At 37.8% G+C, this 20,028-nt stretch overlaps 1 protein-coding gene across 1 annotated transcript in view; it reads left to right on the forward strand.

Moving 5' to 3' along the window:
• Positions 1-20,028, forward strand: part of LTBP2 (latent transforming growth factor beta binding protein 2) — a 135,808-nt gene that overhangs the window by 94,917 nt on the left and 20,863 nt on the right. The window contains exons 15-20 of the mRNA XM_070754851.1: positions 2,833-2,958; positions 3,214-3,342; positions 7,828-7,947; positions 12,830-12,955; positions 13,680-13,805; positions 17,787-17,909. Of these exons, the coding sequence (XP_070610952.1) occupies positions 2,833-2,958; positions 3,214-3,342; positions 7,828-7,947; positions 12,830-12,955; positions 13,680-13,805; positions 17,787-17,909 (750 nt within the window). The remainder of the gene's footprint in view (positions 1-2,832; positions 2,959-3,213; positions 3,343-7,827; positions 7,948-12,829; positions 12,956-13,679; positions 13,806-17,786; positions 17,910-20,028) is intronic.

A 20,028-nucleotide genomic window follows, 5' to 3' on the forward strand; every position in this document is an offset into this window, starting at 1 on the left:
AACAATTTACAATACAAAAAGATCAACGGCCCTGAGCCCCAGGCCTATACATACAACATAGCTACTGAAGAAATAGTTTTGAGTAGGTTTGCTGCATTGGATTGGATGACTTATTATATCTTTCAACTATATGAATTATTCAGCAGTAAGTTGGACTGGATGATATGTATAAGACAACAAAGTCCAGTTGATTGCTGGTATTTGTCTAATATATTTATAGTTTTTGCTTGTTTCTCATATCCTTTGTAGTTGATATAAGAGAGAATCCTCCACTTTCTCCTGCCAAACAATTTCCAGTAGCTGTAGATGAAAGTGCTGCTTCAAGAGACACAGCAACAGTATTCCCAGCTATGTTAACCAGTTTTCTAATAAATTATTTCTTATAATTCAATTACAGTACACAGCAAGTAAAGAGATTTTGCATTTCAAATGGGTTCACACAAGACAGTCAAATTATAGAATTTCATGATGCTGATCTAAAAAAATAGTTTGTCAGATTCACAAGTGATATTAAAATTGATTGTAGCATTTGTAGCTTTTTTTCGTTAATGAAATCTTACATTGTTTCTCATATATATTGAAAATGGTAATCATAAATAATGCACTTCAAATTAATAATTACCCCCAAGGACCATCGTAGGATGCAGTATTTTTCTTTCCACTGAAAGAAATGCAGATGGCCAGATCTTTATGCCAAATCCCAGGATATTTGAGAAAGAGAGGAGAAAAAGTATTCCAAGCACATTACATACCAGATTTCAACACTCTAATAACTCCAAATCTTTACTCCAACATTGTAGATTGGGATCCTAAGATGGAAAATAGGCTTTGTCAAAACACTTTGTAAGTTCATGGCCAAGATGCTGTTTGAGCCAGCAACTTCCCAATTCACTCCTCAGCCGCACAGAGTCCTCTGGGAGTTGGGTGGAATATAAGTCCAAATAATAAACAAAAAACAAACAAACAAACAAATAAATCAGCTATTGTAATAACTCTAACAAAATAGGAGAATAGAATAGAATAGCATTTTTTATTGTCCGAGTGTGATTGGACACACAAGGAATTTGGCTTTGGTGCATATGTTGTCAGTGTATAAATCACGAGCTACAACACTTAAACCCTGGCCCTATGGAACCAACTCCCACCTCCCGATGTCCGTACTGCTCCCACCCTTCTGGCCTTCCAAAAGTCTACGAAGACCTGGTTTTACCGGCGGGCCTGAGGGCCATGAATTGTATATCTTTAATGGCTAAATTGTCTTGAATGATATGCATGTTTTGATTGGATTGCTAAGTTGTGAGTTTTAACTGGGGTTATTATTTTAATTTGTACTTTGTACTTCTTTTTATTGTTAACTGTACTTTTTTATATTGTTTTAAGCCGCCCTGAATCCTTTGGGATTGGGTGGCATAGAAGTCGAACAAACAAACAAACAAACAAACAAACAAACAAACAAACAAACAAACAAACAAACAAACAAAGATTGTCATAGGGGTCAAATAACCTATCAGGAAATAATGTGCAGAATACTCATTTCTGTCCTGCTTATATCCCAAGTGGTCCTTTTCAAGAAACCTGGGAAGGATTTATAGAAAAATTACACTTGTTTGACCACAGAATTAGAATTCTTTATTGGCCAAGTGTGATTGCACACACAAGGAATTTGTCTTTGATAGAATAGAATAGAATAGAATAGAATTGTATTGGCCAAGTGTGATTGGACACACAAGGAATTTGTCTTTGGTGCATATGCTCTCAGGGTACATAAAAGAAAAAGATATATTTGTCACGAATCATGAGGTACACCACTTAATGATTGTCATAGGGGTCAAATAAGCAATGAGGAAACAATATTAATAAAAATTTTAAGGACACAAGCAACAAATTACAGTCATACAGTCATAAGTTGGAGGAAATGGATGATAGGAATGGTGAGAAAAAACTAGTAGTAATAGTAGTGCAGACTTAGTAAATAGTTTTAAGATGTTGAGAGAATTATTTATTTAGCAGAGTGATGGTGTTCGGGAAAAAACTGTTCTTGTGTCTAGTTGTCTTGATGTGCAATGCTCTGTAGCGACATTTTGAGAGTAGGAATTGAAACAGTTTATGTCCAGGATGTGAGGGGTCGGTATATATTTTCACTGCCTTCTTTTTGACTCGTGCAGTATACAGGTCCAGAACAACAATGGCAGAATCGGAAGGCTATGGAGTCTCTCTTGTCATTTATTCCAGGTCTCACAAGTTGAGTCATGGGCATTTTTTGGGTGGAGTGGGAAGATTTGTGTTCTCCGGCAGACTTATGTTTACTGCCTGGATAATAGCAGCTGTGTTGTTTCAGTCTTGTCTCAATGTCTGGGAGAGCTGCCCCTGCCATTATGCTCTGCACTCAAACGTTCTTGGAAAGAGCCCATAGCAAAGACTGTCTCAATACTCTTTTGTCTGTATTGGTTTGTTTGTGAGCTGGCTGGTTGGTGGAATTTTTGAAGTCTATGGAGAGATGTGGGTGTTTTTTGAGCTCTTGCATATTGCTGGGCTGATTCCAAATTTTCCCCAGCGAGTTTGGTATAATCCAGAATGAAGTTATTGAAGCAGGAATATATCTTTATAAATCTTGGTTTATAAATTATAGAAACCAGGCAAACTCAGGGCATAACATTTTAATGTTTAGACTGGCAGTACTGATTCCCTTTTAAGGTATAGCCTTAGCTGTGTCTTCCACGAATGAATTGCATTAATTAAGGTAAAAATATCTACATTTGTCTTGGATTTGGGACAACAGCACATGCACATTTTATTTGTTCCCTGACAATATTTTTCTTTTTTCTTTTCCAGAGATAAATCCATGTTCCTCTTCACCTGACATGTGTGGGCCAGGCACTTGTGTGAACTTTCCGGAGGGATATACTTGCTTGTGTTATCCTGGTTATCAACAACATCCTAGTCACACTTACTGCATTGGTATTTTAGTTATTTAATTAGTTTTGCTGGTGGAAATGTAGTTTGGGGCAACATGAGCCCATCAGAAAAACTGTTTAAAATATAGAAGTTGTTAGAGACTGGGAAATAAAGAATGTAACCCAAAATGCTATGCATTATGGTTGTAATAGGTGATTTTAGTTCAGTTTTCTACAAACTACAATTTTCACTTGTGTGGGATTTCAATGACAGAACAGATAGGGAGGTCAGTTTGTTAATGATCTTCTCTTGTTTCAGATATTGATGAATGTGAGAGAAATCCCTGTGATGGGAAGGGTCACTGTGTTAACACTGAAGGCTCTTATTCTTGTATCTGCTTCTCTGGATACAGCATTCTCACTTCACAAAACATGCAGACATGTCAGGGTGAGTAATGTTTCTATGAAATCAGAGAATGTAAAAGAAATTCGCCATTTAATTATGTAGGAAAATATCTGCAAATTCCACCAAACAACTTATTCTACACCACTGAGGGCAACACCATGGTATCCTTCTCTGCCGGCTGGAGGGGATGGGAGTGGGAGGCACTGTTCTTCAGTGGTTCTCCTCCTACCTCTCCGGTCGGTCACGGTCGGTGCTAATGGGGGGTCAGAGGTCGACTTCAAGGTTACTCCTTTGTGGGGTACCTCAGGGGGCGCCCCCCCGCTATTTAATATCTACATGAAACCGTTGGGTGAGATCCTCCAGAGGCATGGGGTGAGGTATCATCAGTACGCAGATGATACCCAACTGTACATCTCCACCCCAAACAAACAAACAAACAAACAAACATCAGGTAGAGTCTTTTCTTTTATTATTTTATTTATTTATTTATTTGTCAATCAAGTATAAGATAGTAGTTTATATAAACATAACATATAAAGTATTGATTAAAAAAAAAAGACAACAGGACAATATGATAGGCACAATAGTGCGCTGATGCACACCCAGGGGTGGGCAGCAGGCAGGACGGGGTGTTACGCAGTTCTAGTGGTGCAAATGAAGATGTGTGTGCAGCTCCAGTTGATCAGCGGCTGTCACTTCCTGGATTAGTGGTCTAGGCTCAACTCTCCCTTTTTTCCCTGCTGCTGCTGATGCATCTGTGCTCCTTGCTTTTTTCCTCTTTACTCCTTCCCGGCCTTGAATGAGATTCCCTCTCTCCTGCCTGGCTCCCCTCCAGCCTCACACAGCCACCTCCCACCTGAGGTGCAAGCAGAAGGCGTCAGTGGAAGCAGCGCTGGCAGCATTTATGCTTCTGGCAGCACCTGTTTGCCTAGCTACCCAGCCTAAGGCAGGTAGGGACCCAGGAAGGAGAGCACGGGAAACGCGAAGCAAATTGTCACCCCAGTGAACGACACTGGTAAGGTTGAACTTAACAGTTCACTTGAACGATGATGATCGTTCAAGCCACTCCCACCTGGTCAAATGGCCAGCAAGCCACTCCTACCCAGTCACATGACCATTAAGCCACACCCACCAAATAAACCACACCCGCAGTGTGGTAGTAAAAAAAATATTTATTTATTAAATTTGTATGCCGCCCCTCTACGCAGACTCGGGATGGCTCACAGCAATAGAAAACAATATATAATACAAATTCAATAATTAGAGAGCTAAAAACCCATAATTTAAAAAACATGCACACAACATACCATACATAAACAGTATAGGCCTGGGGAAGTTATCTCAGTTCCCCGATGCCTGACGGCAGAGGTGGGTTTTAACGAGTTTACGAAAGCAAGGAGGGTGGGGGTAGTTCTAATCTCAGGGGGGAGCTGGTTCCAGAGGGTCGGGGCCGCCACAGAGAAGGCTCTTCCCCTGGGACCCGCCAAACAACATTTTGGCTGCCCATTACTGTGCAGGCCCCTTACAGACTGCTTACAAAAGGGGAGAGGTCAACTGTAGACAATCTAAAGTTGAAAATTTGGGGGTTGGGGAAGAAACCACAGAATCTGGTAGTGAATTCGAGGCATTGATCACTCTATTGCAGTCTAGTTTGGAATGGTTTAAATTTAGTTTTAGTATCTATCTTTTGTGTCACAAATATATATATATATATATATATATATATATATATATATATATATATATATAAATATATATATATATATATATAATATATATAATATATATATATATATATATAATATATATAATATATATATATATATATATAATATATATTAATATATATATTATAATATATATTATATATATATATATATATATATATATATATATATATATATATAAATTATCCCTTAATTTTCAAATTCAGCTTAAACATGTGACATATATATATATATATATATATATATATATATATATATATATATATGTTAAATGTTTATAGCTGGAATTTAAAATTAAGGGAGACCAGGATAGATCTATTTCGGCCTTATTAGGCCTCATCAGCTGGCCACACCCATTCTTTTACTGGGATTCGATCTGGGAAGCTTCTGCATTGTAAAGCAGAGAGCTAGCAATTAGACCCATCCGATCTGAATCCATCCAGCTTTGTACCAGGGAGGGGTATATGTTTTTTCTTATGTCGGATGACCCTGGTATATTTCCAAGGAACGTCACAGCTCCTCTTTTTTTGCCTATAGGCCCAGCCCAGGGCCACTGCAAGGCAGTAATATATCTATAGCCGACAAACATACCATATATATATATATATATATGTGGTATCTGAAAAGAGTTATAATGTTTCCAAAAATTGAATATGAATTGGGCATGTTTATTTTTTTTTAAAGAGACATAGCACCAGGAACATTTGTCTTTTAAAACAACCCTAAATAACAAATAGGGTAGGGTGATTTTCATTATGTAATGATTTTTGGAGAATGTTCATAATAAAACCTATGCACATAGAAGAGAAAGTTACATTTAAAAGCTACATATAGAAATTTTGAACAATAAAACAGAGGCAAATTTCTTTAAAAACCCTGAGAACTAGATGTTGCTCTATTAATGCAGATCACAAATCAAATTACATATGTACTGATCCATATATTGGCAATGCAGACTTCTGATGCCTACCATAGAAGATCAGGAAATGAGACGAATTTGGTTGATTGGTTCTCACTATCCCAGCTTATATTGAGACAGATGTTCTGTTTTATTTATATCTTGCCTGCAGATCTCAGTTCTTTTACCTTTTGTGGCCATGAAAATTTGCTAACCTTTCCTTCATCTTATCAGTACATATATCTGAAGAAGCAAATAAAACTGGTGTTCTAGAATTTATTGCCATATTTTATTTTATTGTTGAGCTATTGCAGGCCATTATTATTGTATTAATTTATATCATATTCAATTTCCTGCCCTATGCTTTTAATGATAGCAGATAGATAACAGATTGAATATATAAATAACACAAAGGATAGTAAAACTTTCATTAAATATGGAAGTAAATGAACAGAAAGGCAATACGTAGTATGATATGTATCTAAAACACTTTGTCTCTGCATTTTTTTTGCAGAAGCATTGACATTTTGAAATATGCCAATTAGATTAAAGGTTAATTATTGATTGATTATAGGCACATAGACTTTCTCAGGGCAATTTGTGCCCAATTTGGTCTTAAGTTTGTCCAATTTTGACCCCATTGCCACTGTAATTGAATCCAATTGCCTTCTGTTGGTTTTCCTCTTCTTTACTTCTGTTTCTCCCAGTACTATAGACTTCACCAGAGAACTAGATTTTTCCATAATGTATTTTAAAATATGATGATTCAAATCTCAACTAGCAAATGCTCTGTCCTACACATTGGGAAGAAGAATCTGAACTCCAAGTACGAACTGAATAATCAAATTATCACAGATAATCCCCACTCGGTTAAAGACCTTGGTATACTAATAACAAAAGATTTAAGTGCCAAAGCCCACTGCAACAATATAGCCAAGAAGGCTTCAAGAGTTGTAAACCTAATCCTACGTAGCTTCTGCTCTGGCAATCTCACACTACTTACCAGAGTTTACAAAACTTTTGCCAGACCCATCTTCGAATACAGCTCATCTGTTTGGAACCCGTATTGCATCTCAGACATTAACACCCTTGAAAATGTCCAAAGATACTTCACCAGAAGAGCTCTTCACTCCTCCACTCGAAATAGAATACCCTATGAGACTAGACTTTCAATCCTGGGCCTAAAAAGTTTAGAACTAAGACACCTTAAACAAGATCTAAGTATTGCCCACAAGATCATATGCTGCAACGTTCTGCCTGTCAGCGACTACTTCAGCTTCAACCACAACAACACAAAAGCACACAACAGATTTAAACTTAATATTAACCGCTCCAAAGTTGACTGTAAAAAATATGACTTCAGTAACTGAGTTGTCGAAGCGTGGAACTCATTACCGGACTCCGTAGTGTCATCCCCAAACCCCCAACACTTTACCCTTAGATAATCTACGGTTGACCTATCCAGATTCCTAAGAGGTCAGTAAGGGGCAAGTACAAGTGCACTAGAGTGCCTTCCGTCCCCTGTCCTATTGCTCTCCTATATCTCCTATACCTTTCTTCTATTCCTATATCTCTTCTTCTACTCTTTCATTGATATGTTCTATTACTATAACTTCTTTTCTATTATTTCTTAGATATATTTTACTATGAGTATCTCCTCTATAACCTTCATCATGTATTTTACTATGTGTATATAGATATATACCCACTAAAACCCTCATTGTGTATTGGACAAAATAAATAAATAAAATAAATAAAATAATAAAGATTTGCCCTAGTCATTCCAATTTAAACATACTGTATTAAGAGGATAATATAAGGAGCTAAGTACTTGAGCATGGTGCATTTTAGCAATTTAGATTGATCACTTTTGCTGAATAGCATGTTGCTGTGAATTAACAGATCTAAATGAGTGTGACCAGCCAGATGTGTGCTATGGAGGGAAGTGTATCAATATACCTGGCTCGTATCACTGTGAGTGCAAAATAGGCTACTTCCTGAATCACAAAAGACAGTGTGAAGGTGAGTTTGCAAAAGACCTCTGCTTTCTGAAATGTTCTCCTTTCATAGCACAGTTTTTATCTTTCTTGCCAAGTGGTTCAAAATACTTGACTTAAATTCATTCCTTGCAAATTCACCTCAGCTTTTTAATGCGACTTGTATCTTTAACATGCCCATTTGTATCTTTTAGTGCGACTTGTATCTTTAACATGCCCATTTAGGAAGGTGTTTTGTGTCACTTTTATTATGTTCATTCAGATTTAACTTTTATCTGGCTACAAATAAATAGGATGTGTCAAGTAATGCTGATAAGAAATCTGTTGAACAGAGATTGCCCTCTTCTGGAAAGAAGGAAAATGCAAAATAGTGCTCTTTTTTATATCCTGACTTCCTTTTTGCAATCTTCATATATTGGTTTAAATCATGCATCTCTGAAGATGTTTCCAGAGGGCAATGAATCATACTTGGTTTTCCTCAGAACCCTCCCCCCCAAATGTAGACTGTTCAAAGACTGGACAGAAATTTTTACATCATTTTTTTTCTAAATTAAAAATGTGGAGGCTCGGTGTGGAATCTCTTACAAGTAAACGATACGATTTCTTACTGAAATATAGTCCTCTCTCCACTAAAGGGTTTAGGTCAAAAGTAAGATACAAATTAAAAATTGATATGAAGAAGTTTATATTTCAGTTTTTCAGAGCTGTGGTATATCATAAGAACATAAGAAGAGCCATGCCCATCAAATCCACATTCTGTGTCACACAGTGGCCCACCAATTGTACATGGGGATATTGAGCAGAAAGAGAAGGCAAAAGCCTCCCTTTCCCTTGACCCCCAACAAATGGTACCCAAGGGAATCCTGCCTGCCTCAACCAACATAGAGGCGACACTTGGACATCCATTTCAATAACCATATCATTTTCCCTAACAAAACAAATCTAAAAGGTTTAGTTTATTCTTCTTTCCTGCATTTGGCATTGATTTCCCCTGACTGTGTCAAGCATTTTTATCCTAATTTCCTTGCAAGTCTAACCTTGCATTGTTCACAGTGCTATGCTAAGATCTGTACTAAGATTGTAATTGCATTATCTCTATGTCACAGCAGAGACCTCTACAGACCTCAAAGCCAGTTACCCCCAAATACTGGACAGATTAGGAAGATTAAATGAAATTATGCTTGCAAACATTGATAATACTGTGTTCAGTTCTGGAGACCTCGCCTACAAAAAGATATTGACAAAATTGAACGGGTCCAAAGATGGGCTACAAGAATGGTGGGAGGGCTTAAGCATAAAACCTATCAGGAAAGACTTAATGAACTCAATCTGTATAGTCTGGAGGACAGAAGGAAAAGGGGGGACATGATTGAAACATTTAAATATGTTAAAGGGTTAAATAAGGTCCAGGAGGGAAGTGTTTTTAATAGGAAAGTGAACACAAGAACAAGGGGACATAATCTGAAGTTAGTTGGGGGAAAGATCAAAAGCAACATGAGAAAATGTTATTTTAATGAAAGAGTAGTAGATCCTTGGAACAAACCTCCAGCAGATGTAGTAGATAAATCCACAGTAACTGAATTTAAACATGCCTGGGATAAACATATATCCATCCTAAGATAAAATACAGAAAATAGTATAAGGGCAGACTAGATGGACCATGAGGTCTTTTTCTGCCGTCAGACTTCTATGTTTCTATGTTTCTATAAAGAGCTACTTTTGGCCATGTTTATTTTGCTTGGAAATTAGGAATTGTTAGGAACAATAACACTTTGCATATCCATAGTGTGCTATCTCCAACTCCATCCCAAGACAAATAGTTGATATACAAACCCATTCATTAGGTCAACAGTGATGAGCAAGTCTGTCAGAAATCAACAAATTCTGGTTTTATGTTTTGCACATACCTGTTTAATTGCTGCAAGGCTGAAATGCTTCAGACCAATTTCCACTGCCATTAAGTCGTTAAGCCTTTTTGCTTGTTTTGTTGAAATTAAATTGTTGAAGATGTCACAACAAAACCTCTTCAAGCTGAAACTGGGGATGAGTAATATTTGGACGTAAAATGAAAGCAAGGTAGTGTTTCTCCCCTTCATTAGGTGACCCCCCCTTATCCTCAGGGTTTCAAAATATGTTAAGCATCAGCCCCCATGACAACAGAACCAAAGTCAAGTTATTCTTTCTTCTTGTCCCTGGGTAAGACCTTTTCCCTTTATGCTCATAATTTTATGGTGCTATTCAGCATTTCTGGCTGCTATTTATTTATTAATCAATCAAGTTAATATCTCACAGAAAATGACTCTATGCAAAGCAAGACAGCATCCCTCTAACCCCCTGGTTCCCAACTTGGGGCTCACACCTACAGGGGGGCAATTTCATTTTTAATGGAGGCAATTGAAACCTTGTTTAACCCTAGTTAAAGGCCTTTTAGGCTTCCTCAGCATGACTAGTTCACTTTTTGAATAATAATAATTATATGTCATGTGGGGGGAGACCTCAGAATTTTGGAGATGCTTAGGTGGGGCATGACCACAAAAAGGTTGGGAACCACTGCTCTAAACCTAGTCAGGCCTGCTTCCTCCATTCTGAAGTTTCTTTAAAGCAGAGGACTCCAAACCTGACAACTTTAAGGCTTGGAGACTTCAACTCCCAGAATTCTCCAGCCAGCATAGCGATGGAGAATTACCCCCGGAAGCCGAGTAACGACGCTGAGACATGTTGTGGATTAAATATGGGTCATTTTATTGAATTAACATAAATTTAAATAAATTTGAATATGTCAATTTAAATATTTAAATTCAAAACAAACTAAGGACCTGCAGAGGCAAAAACTAACTGGGCGGAAATTCCTACCAGAAAATTCCTTGGCAACTTTGGGCAAAACTCCTTGCTGAACCAGGTGAAGGTACCACCTTCACCTGGATCCAAGCCACGCCCCTTCATCGTGTGGGAAGAGTTCACCCTCCAATCCCCATGGGAAATTGGATCCGGTGATTCCCATGGGCATCCTCTCTCCAATCCCTGACATTGTTCCAACCTCTAGTTCCTGGAGAGAGGTGGTCCATCACCCTTTGAAGGATGCCCAAAAGGAGCATGCGCAGTCACTTCTAATTACCCATTTCCGCCCCTAACCTGCCAAACCCCAATGACCAAAGGGAGGCCTATACCACTAAGTGCGCCACACCGTCTAACCAATCCAGTCCGCCCCGTCAGTGTGGAATAGGTGAAAAAACGGCCGCCTCTAAAGGGGAGGCCGCAAAAAATTCCTATTCGGCCCCGAGGCGACCTCCTTAGGACACACTGTTGATAGCGGAGGGTGGGCGGGTGTTCGCCTGAAGAGGGAGCCAGAGCAAGGGGGAGGTCCTGTCCGGATCGCCCTTAAATAGGGCGACCCGGAACCTCCCCCAGACCCAGCAGGCAGTGCGCCACCTTGGTGCGCTGCCAAAAGCCGAACTTCCGGGTTCCAGAGGAACCCGGAAGTATGGAGCTTGCAAGGCTGCCGGCAGCGTCTCCCTTGGCTCCAAGGTAATTTCGACCGGCGGTTTTTAAGCCGCCGGTCAGGCATTTCTGGGAGTTGAAGTCCATAAGTCTTAAAGTTGCCTAGTTTGGGGACCCCTGCTTTAAAGAGCTGGACAGAGAAGCACTGTGCAGATTACCTTTTAGAATTGCTTTAGAATTGCCTTTAGTAGTTCTGCCTCAAGCGTGAATCTACTTAGCTAGCAGTTAACAGAGTAATTAAATTCCCTGGCCCAGCTGGCCCTTGCAGTTTTACCACAAGGTAAGTGGATTAGTGGATCAAGTTATGCTTAGAAATCTGGGCGCTTGTATGCCTTATATTGTTGCCATTGTTGTTGTTGTGGTTGTTACTTTATTCAGGTTAGGTAATGATAGAAGGAAGGCTATAAGAAGGAGCCTAGCAGTGACCAGTCTTGCTTCAACCCTGCCTCAGTCCTGCCGGTGGCAGATGCCTGTTTCATTAGACAGTCACAGGCAGAAAACAGAAGTAGCAAAACTTTAATTTGGATCTGAATAAATAAATTCACCAAATTAGGACATAGCACAGGATAAAAAAACAGAATATGAAGTTGGTAGGAAAATGATGGTTCTGGTTAAGCAACCAAACCATAAGTAAGAGAGTAAGGCAATAAGCCATAAAGATAGAAGAGTGATTTAAAAAAATTTTTTTTAACAACCATCTCCTCCCATCAACTATTACAAGAAACTGATGGTAGACTACAATTCATGGTATAACATGTTCACAACAAATGGATCAATGATCAAAAGGCAGAAAAACAAGAGAAGGATTTAAAAAAAAATCAAAGTGAGCTTAAGTAGTAATAACATTGGAAGTTTGCAGTAAAGGTTGAGTATTTAATCTAAATATCATAGAATGAAAGATTATAGGTGAAGTTTATCTGGTTACTTTGAGTGAAACACTAGTTGTCTTTCCTTCATAGTTACCATGTACCAATATACAGCTCATCTTGTCCCTGTACAAGGGTTTATGATCCCCTTATGATCATAATTTTATGTTGCCATATAATTAACATTTTCATAATAATCCAATGTCTTTATAACAGGCCCATAAGTAGTTAGAAAGAAATTAAGATTTTTCCAACTTTTTAAATTTTTCTGCATTGAAATTCTAATCTCTTAATCTTCATTGAGCCAGATGTAAGACCCTTTAATACTATTCCCACGTGCTTTTGGATAACTTCATGAAATTTTGAATAATAATCTTATTTGAAGTAATAGCTATTTTTTCATCACTTTTGCACACACCGTCTCTCTACCTATAGCACCATTTGTTGAGAGTTATATGGGACTCTTTATGCTCTGTTGTTGCTCTGCCAAGTTCAGTGACATCAGCTCAAAATTCAGTTCCCCGTTTCTCTTGTTTGTCATAGATATTGATGAATGTACAACTTATAACATCTGTCCCAGAGGACGTTGCATCAACACTGAGGGTTCCTTTTCTTGTGTGGATTGTGGTAATGGCTATATTGCATCAATGGACGGAAGAACGTGTGAAGGTATATATGTGGCTTGATATGATTGTAAGGTTTTTCTTCCAAATGCAGCTGATACATCTAATGAAACTCTGAATACAAGGCTACTGGTAATCAACTTTATTTTTCTGATCAGAGACATTTGCCTAATAAGGTTTTGAATCTTATACAGTAGTACCTCTATTTACGAACTTAATTCATTCTGTGACCAGGTTCTTAAGTAGAAAAGTTTGTAAGAAGCAGCAATTTTCCCCCATAGGAATCAATGTAAAAGCAAATAATGTGTGCAATTGGGGAAACAACAGGGAGGGTGGAGGCCCTGTTTCCTCCCAGGAGATTCCTAGAGAGGCCCCACAGAGGCTTCTCCCTGCCTTTTCCGGGCCTGTTTCTTCCAGGAGATTCCTAGAGGGGCCCCAGAGAGGCTTCTCCCTGCCTTTTCCAGTTACAGTTTCAGAGGCTCGGGTTTGTAAGTGGAAAATGCTTCTTCTTCTTCTTCTTCTTCTTCTTCTTCTTCTTCTTCTTCTTCTTCTTCTTCTTCTTCTTCTTCTTCTTCTTATTTATTAGATTTGTATGCCACCCTTCTCTAAAGAGAAGAGGCAAAAAAAAAAATCTTGAACACCCAGTTCTTATCTAGAAAAGTTTGTAAGTAGAGGCTTTCTTAGGTAGAGGTACCACTGTATTGGATAGATTTTCTGAGCTTTTTCTTGTACCTTATTCTATGTCAAAGAAACTCTGTTCTTTTTTCTAGACATTGATGAGTGCAATTCACACATGGCCTGCCCTCAGGGAATCTGCATTAATACACCAGGCTCCTTCACTTGCCAAGCTTGTGAAATAGGCTATGTTCTCTCATCTAACAGACAGTCTTGCGAAGGTAATAATATTGATTTCATTCTTCATGGCTGAATGACTGAAACACTTGGCTTACTTTAGGCATTTAAAAGCAGAAGAAGTAGTGATTATGATCTGGATTGATTTTTTTCCTTTCCCAGATTCATCATCCAGAGGAAAGCATTTTGTATATTATTGATCCTGCTTTTCCCAGGTTACAGTTCACAACCTTGGCAGGCTATTATGAAATACTTGAAGATATTGGGATTAGAAATATTTGGCAGTGATTAATGTATTAATTAATGAGTTGGTTGCAGCTTTGCAGATAACATTCATTACATTAAATTAGGTCAGTTTGGAGAAGAACAAGCAAATGGGTCAGGAGAATGAAAGCAGGAAGGCCATGATTATTCAGTGTGATTAAATAAAATAATCTGCTTTCGTTTTTAAAGTTGTAAATTAGAAGACCAGACATGAAGGCTACTGGATCACTAGTCTAAAACTCTAGAAATCAGTCACTGACAAGCAAAGTGCTACAGTTTGTTGCATTTTATTGCTCTCACCGAGTGGTCATTCAATAATTACCTAAATGGTCAATTTTCTATCCATTTTATATAGAATTTAATTTAAAAAGGAAAAGTTGAGAGCCCAAACACAATGCAAAAACATCATTTTATTCAGTAAAAAATGTGAACTCCTACAGTATGTTGTGAGTTGAGAGGATAAGAGGGATATTCATTTAATTGGTTGGTTCCGACATACTCTGAACATTTAATAGACCATGACAACAGAGAGATTCAAGGTGCCAGACTGGATTTTCAATATCAAATTCCCGCACAAGTTTTTGACTCGGGAGCTAATACAATGGCTCTGGATTTGAAATGACACTACTGCATTGCTTGTCACTGAGACCATATGCACCAAGACAAATTCCTTGTATGCCCAATCACATTTGGCCAATAAAAAATATGTTCTGTTCTGTTCTATTCTAGTTCATGATTAAGAGTGACAATAAAGTTAATGTTTAACTTTCTTTCCAACTACTACTTTAGATTTAAATATTTCCTTAGAGTTATTGAGCTGTGTGTGGCTGGTGACAGACTTGGAACCCTTAATACTTGAAACAGATCAAAAAAATCAGAAAAGAAAGAATGACCATAAAACATGCACCTGTGACATACTAACTAGACTTGTCGAAGCTAGTATACATTTATGTCACAGTTCATGAATACATTATTAATATCAGTCATACACTTAACAATAAAGACAAATGGAAATGAAGTATACTAACAATGTTTTTAGCGGACCATCCCTGTTTCTTAGAACCTTATAATATATTTTAAATTTATAGGTGAGCTATTTTAAGTATACATATAAAAATAACCATATGTTGTAGGAACGTTTGGTGTACTGTATACCATTGAACATTCATTAGGTGAGTTAGAATAATTGCAACTACTTGTGGATATTTATTCAATGGCTTCTTTTCAGTATTTGAGTAGTCCTTAAAGAGAAGGGTCCTTATATTTCTTTACAAATAGACTGAGGCACACACAGTGAGAATAGTTTGTGTGTGTATATATAAATCAGATTCAGAAAATTTAAGAAATGCTGCTACGTTTTTTCAACAATATCACAATCTGATTCTATACTTTATTTATTTATTTATTTTGTCCAATACACAATGAGGGTTTTAGTGGGTATGTATGTGTGTGTGTGTGTGTGTGTGTGTGTATGTATGTATGTATGTATATATATATATATATATATATATATATATTTGTTTTCGTAGATTTTCACGGGTATATGTATGTAGATTGTTCTGAGTTCGGGTTTTGCCCCGTGTAATATTTTGAGTGTCTATGCGACGTTTCGGTGAAATCACATTCACCATCATCAGCCTGAAGTTTCAAGCTTCATGCTGTTGTAAATATGGAATGTTTGCAACTGCCATTTCTTCCTTATATATAGTGTTAGGGGTGGAGATTTGGTTTGAATGTAGAAAATAGATTGGGTGACTATGTTTTAGTGATTTGATTGGTTGGTGGAATCACAATTACTTGAAGGATTGACATGGTGATTATTATGAAATGTTTTTTTGTTTAAGGCTGGTTTCCAAATCTCTGGTAGGCAGGACGTATCATCTCTTTTGTTTATGCAGAGGGGGTGTTTCTCAATCTCTATTGCTTCCATAGTAATTCTTCTATATAAATTTTCTGTTTTGGAAAGTAATTTAGTTTTTTCAAAGTCAATTTCGTGCCCTGTTTTTTTAATGTGCTGGACAAGGGAGGAAGTCTTTTCTTCTTTTTTAACTGCATTCTTATGTTCTGCAATGCGTGCGCTCACTCTTCGATTGGTTTGTCCAATGTATGTGGCTGCACATGCTTTGCAAGGGATTTCATAGATTCTTTGGTGTTCTAGTCGGATTTTATCTTTTGGGTTCCTTAGGATGTTTCCTATTTTTTGGTTAGTGACAAATGAAGTTTTGATCTTATGTTTGTGCAGAATTTTACTAATTTTGTCTGTGGTGCCCTTGATGTAAGGGAGGAGGGTGGTACCATTATCCTGTTCTTGATCTTGATTTTTGGGGGGTGTCTCTTTTTTGATTAGGTTTGTGATTGTTTTCCTTTCGAATCCATTAGAAATTAATACATCTTTCAGTTTGTTCAATTCAGTTTTTAAGTGCTCATGGTCAGCTAGGCATTTGGTTCTGGTGATGAGAGTTTTGGCTACTGAGGTGATCTGTGCGTGGTGGTGGTGGGAGTGTGCATTTAAATAACGGTTGGTATGGGTTTTCTTTTGGTAGATGGTGGTGATGGTGAATGTGATGATGGTGAATGTGATTTCACCGAAACGTCGCATAGACACTCAAAATATTACACGGGGCAAAACCCGAACTCAGAACAATCTACATATATACAGTGATCCCTTGATTATCGTGAGGGTTCCGTTCCAAGACCCCTCACGATAATCGATTTTTCGCGATGTAGGGTTGCGGAAGTAAAAACACCATCTGCGCATGCGCGCCCTTTTTTTCATGGCCGCGCATGCGCAGATGGTGGAGTTTGCGTGGGCGGCGGGGAAGACCCAGGGAAGGTTCCTTCAGCCGCCCAGCAGCTGATCTGCTCGGCAGCGCAGCGAGGAGCCGAATCGGGGTTTCCCCTTTGCGTGGGCGGCGGGGAAACCCCGATCTTCGTCTGCTTGCTGCTGCTGCTCTCTCTCTCTCTCTCTCTCTCTCTCTATATATATATATATATATATATATATATATATAGAGAGAGAGAGAGAGAGAGAGAAAGAGCCATCTTGAGTCCGCGGAGAAGGGTCCGCGGAGAAGGGTGACAAAGAAATCCAACTATATGTGTGCATGTGTATGTGTGTGTGTGTGTATAGGTATTGGTGTATTCAAGTCTTTTTTATTATTATTATTATTATTATTATTATTATTATTATTATTATTATTATTAATTAGATTTCTATGCCGCCCTTCCCCTGAGACTCAGGGCAGCTTACAACAAACCAATACACATGTACAAGAAATCTAACATTTAAAATTCTAAAAAGAAAAAGAAACATCAATCCTAAGAAACATATAAAATCTAAATACTTTTCCCGCGTAAGACCCAAATACGCCAAGACCTACATACCTATACCTGTGAAAATCTACACACACACACACACACACACACACATGGTATAAATACTCTGATACTTGATCAATATGTTTTAAGAAGACCAAAGCTCATTAAAATATATGCATCAAATAAAATTGTATAGACAGAACTTCTTTAGCAGTGGAGTGTGTGCTTGGTTATATTCTCAAGCATTTGCAGAATGCTTTTAATGTGAGCTGGACAGGAGAATGCATAAATAATAGCTCTGCTAATAGCACCAGCCATGGTACCCTCTAGGTTAGCTTTCATTTAAAATAAACACAAAAAAGTCTAAGCTTGTGCCCATAAGGAATTTTTCTTCCCTAATTGGTGTTGCTTTCCATTAATCATGCCTTCCTTTCCTTGAACAGACAGTAATGAATGTGAATACCCAAACATTTACTGCTTGGGAGGAGAGTGCTTAAACACACCAGGATCCTACACGTGTCATTGTCAGCTAGGATTTGAACTTTTCAATGGAACCACATGTGAAGGTAAGACCAGTGTAACATATCTGGATGAATTTGCCCCTTCTTCATTAATATAGTCACTTTCAGAACTAGCATAAACAAAGGGGGAGAGAAGCAGACATTTTGGGAGTTTCCTGTAGCTTTTCTTCAAATCAGCCTCATTAGTGTCTAGAAATAAATTATATCTGACCAAAAAGGAAAAGGAGAATCTAACTTGTTTTTGAAGAATATTTATTTATTTATTAGATTTGCATGCTGCCCCTCTCCGTAGACTCGGGGCGGCTAACAACAGTAATAAAACAACATATAACAAATCGAATATTTAAAATAACTAAAATAACTAAATAACTAAAAACCCTGATTAAAAACCAAACATACACACAAATATACCATGCATAAATTGTATAGGCCTGGGGGGAATGAATATCTCAATTCCCCCATGCCTGACGACAGAGATGGGTTTTGAGGAGCTTATGAAAGGCAAGGAGGGTGGGGGCAATTCTGATCTCTGGGGAGAGCTGATTCCAGAGTTTCGGGGCCACCACAGAGAAGGCTCTTCCCCTGGGGCCAGCCAAGTGACATTGTTTAGTCGGCGGGACTCGGAGAAGGCCAACTCTGCAGTACCATCTTTTAAGTACCTTTGCATTTTATCACTTGTGCCCATTTATATTATTTAAACCAACCTTCCCCAAATTGATGTTCTCTAAATGCACTGAGAATGCTGCAGGGTGGGTATTGCCCATGTGATGGTTGAACAATGTTGACTCTGGAAGATTCTGGCTATTTTCCACATGCTTTTGACAAGTAATAGAGGAATTGGAGCTAAATATTAACTTCTGCTTTCCTTTCCCACTTCTTGTTTCTATTTCCTCTGTTTGGTTTTTTCTGATTACCTTGTCATTTGTGTGCTGTCTTTGTCCTATTCTCTTCTTAATTCTGTGCCTTTGTAACCTACTGTTGAAAATGTAAGTATGTAAATAAGCAAGGTTGACTAAAGTTTAGGATTTGAATAACAGGCGCTGATTGGCCACATTATTCTGAGCGGGAAAATAAACGGCTGTTAAAGCCACATCTCCACCAAGGACAAAAAGTATAAATAGTAGCAACCTTGCACGCTTTCTCTCAGCCTTTTCATGCCCAATAATCTTGATCACTACAGAGCTATCCCTTACAACAAATTCCAAAATAAAATAGTTGTGTTACAACGAGCTGCCTCCAAGTGAATATTTAACACCTGCCACATATCAAATCGATTAAAGTTAGAATTATTATTGATAAATACTTGTGTTTTATAAAAAAGTAGTACAGTGTTCCCTCGATTTTTGCGGGTTCGAACTTTGCGAAAAGTCTATACCACGGTTTTTCAAAAATATTAATTAAAAAATACTTTGCGGGTTTTTTCCCTATACCACGGTTTTTCCCATCCGATGACGTCATATGTCATCGCCAAACTTTCGTCTGCCTTTAATAAATATTTTTTTAAATAAACTTTAATAAATAAACATGGTGAGTAATAATCTGAATGGTTGCTAAGGGAATGGGAAATTGTGATTTAAGGGTTTAAAGTGTTAAGGGAAGGCTTGTGATACTGTTCATAGCCAAAAATAGTGTATTTACTTCCGCATCTCTACTTCACGGAAATTCAACTTTCGCGGGCAGTCTTGGAACGCATCCCCCGCAAAAAGCGAGGGAACACTGTATAAACCATAATGTATGACTAATATATTTGTGTTTCTTTATTTTTTCATATTTGAATGTAATAGAATACTGTGTATCTGATGGTGACTATCACCTTCTTTGCTCTGCAGCTTGAAGCCAATTGATTCTTAGTCTCCCATAATTTTTGGAACTCAATTAACATGGAGTAGGCAAAAGATACCCCAGAGTTTCTTAGTTAATGTTTTGCTCTTTTTAAATATATTAGCAAGAAGTTCTGACATCTTGTTAAACATTAGTATATGGATTTCCACCTACCCATTTAAATTAGGTTGCCAGAATTAAAAAGCAAGGAGAAAAATAGGTATGGATTTTTGCCGGAAAAGGCTGCAGGTTCAGTTTTCATATTGCATTAAATTATATGGCTGCTGACCCCTGTTTCTTGATTTTAAATGAATACATGCTAGACCTCAGGATATGTATGTAT

This window comes from Erythrolamprus reginae, chromosome 1, assembly GCF_031021105.1.
Source record: "Erythrolamprus reginae isolate rEryReg1 chromosome 1, rEryReg1.hap1, whole genome shotgun sequence".
Taxonomy (NCBI): domain Eukaryota; kingdom Metazoa; phylum Chordata; class Lepidosauria; order Squamata; family Dipsadidae; genus Erythrolamprus; species Erythrolamprus reginae.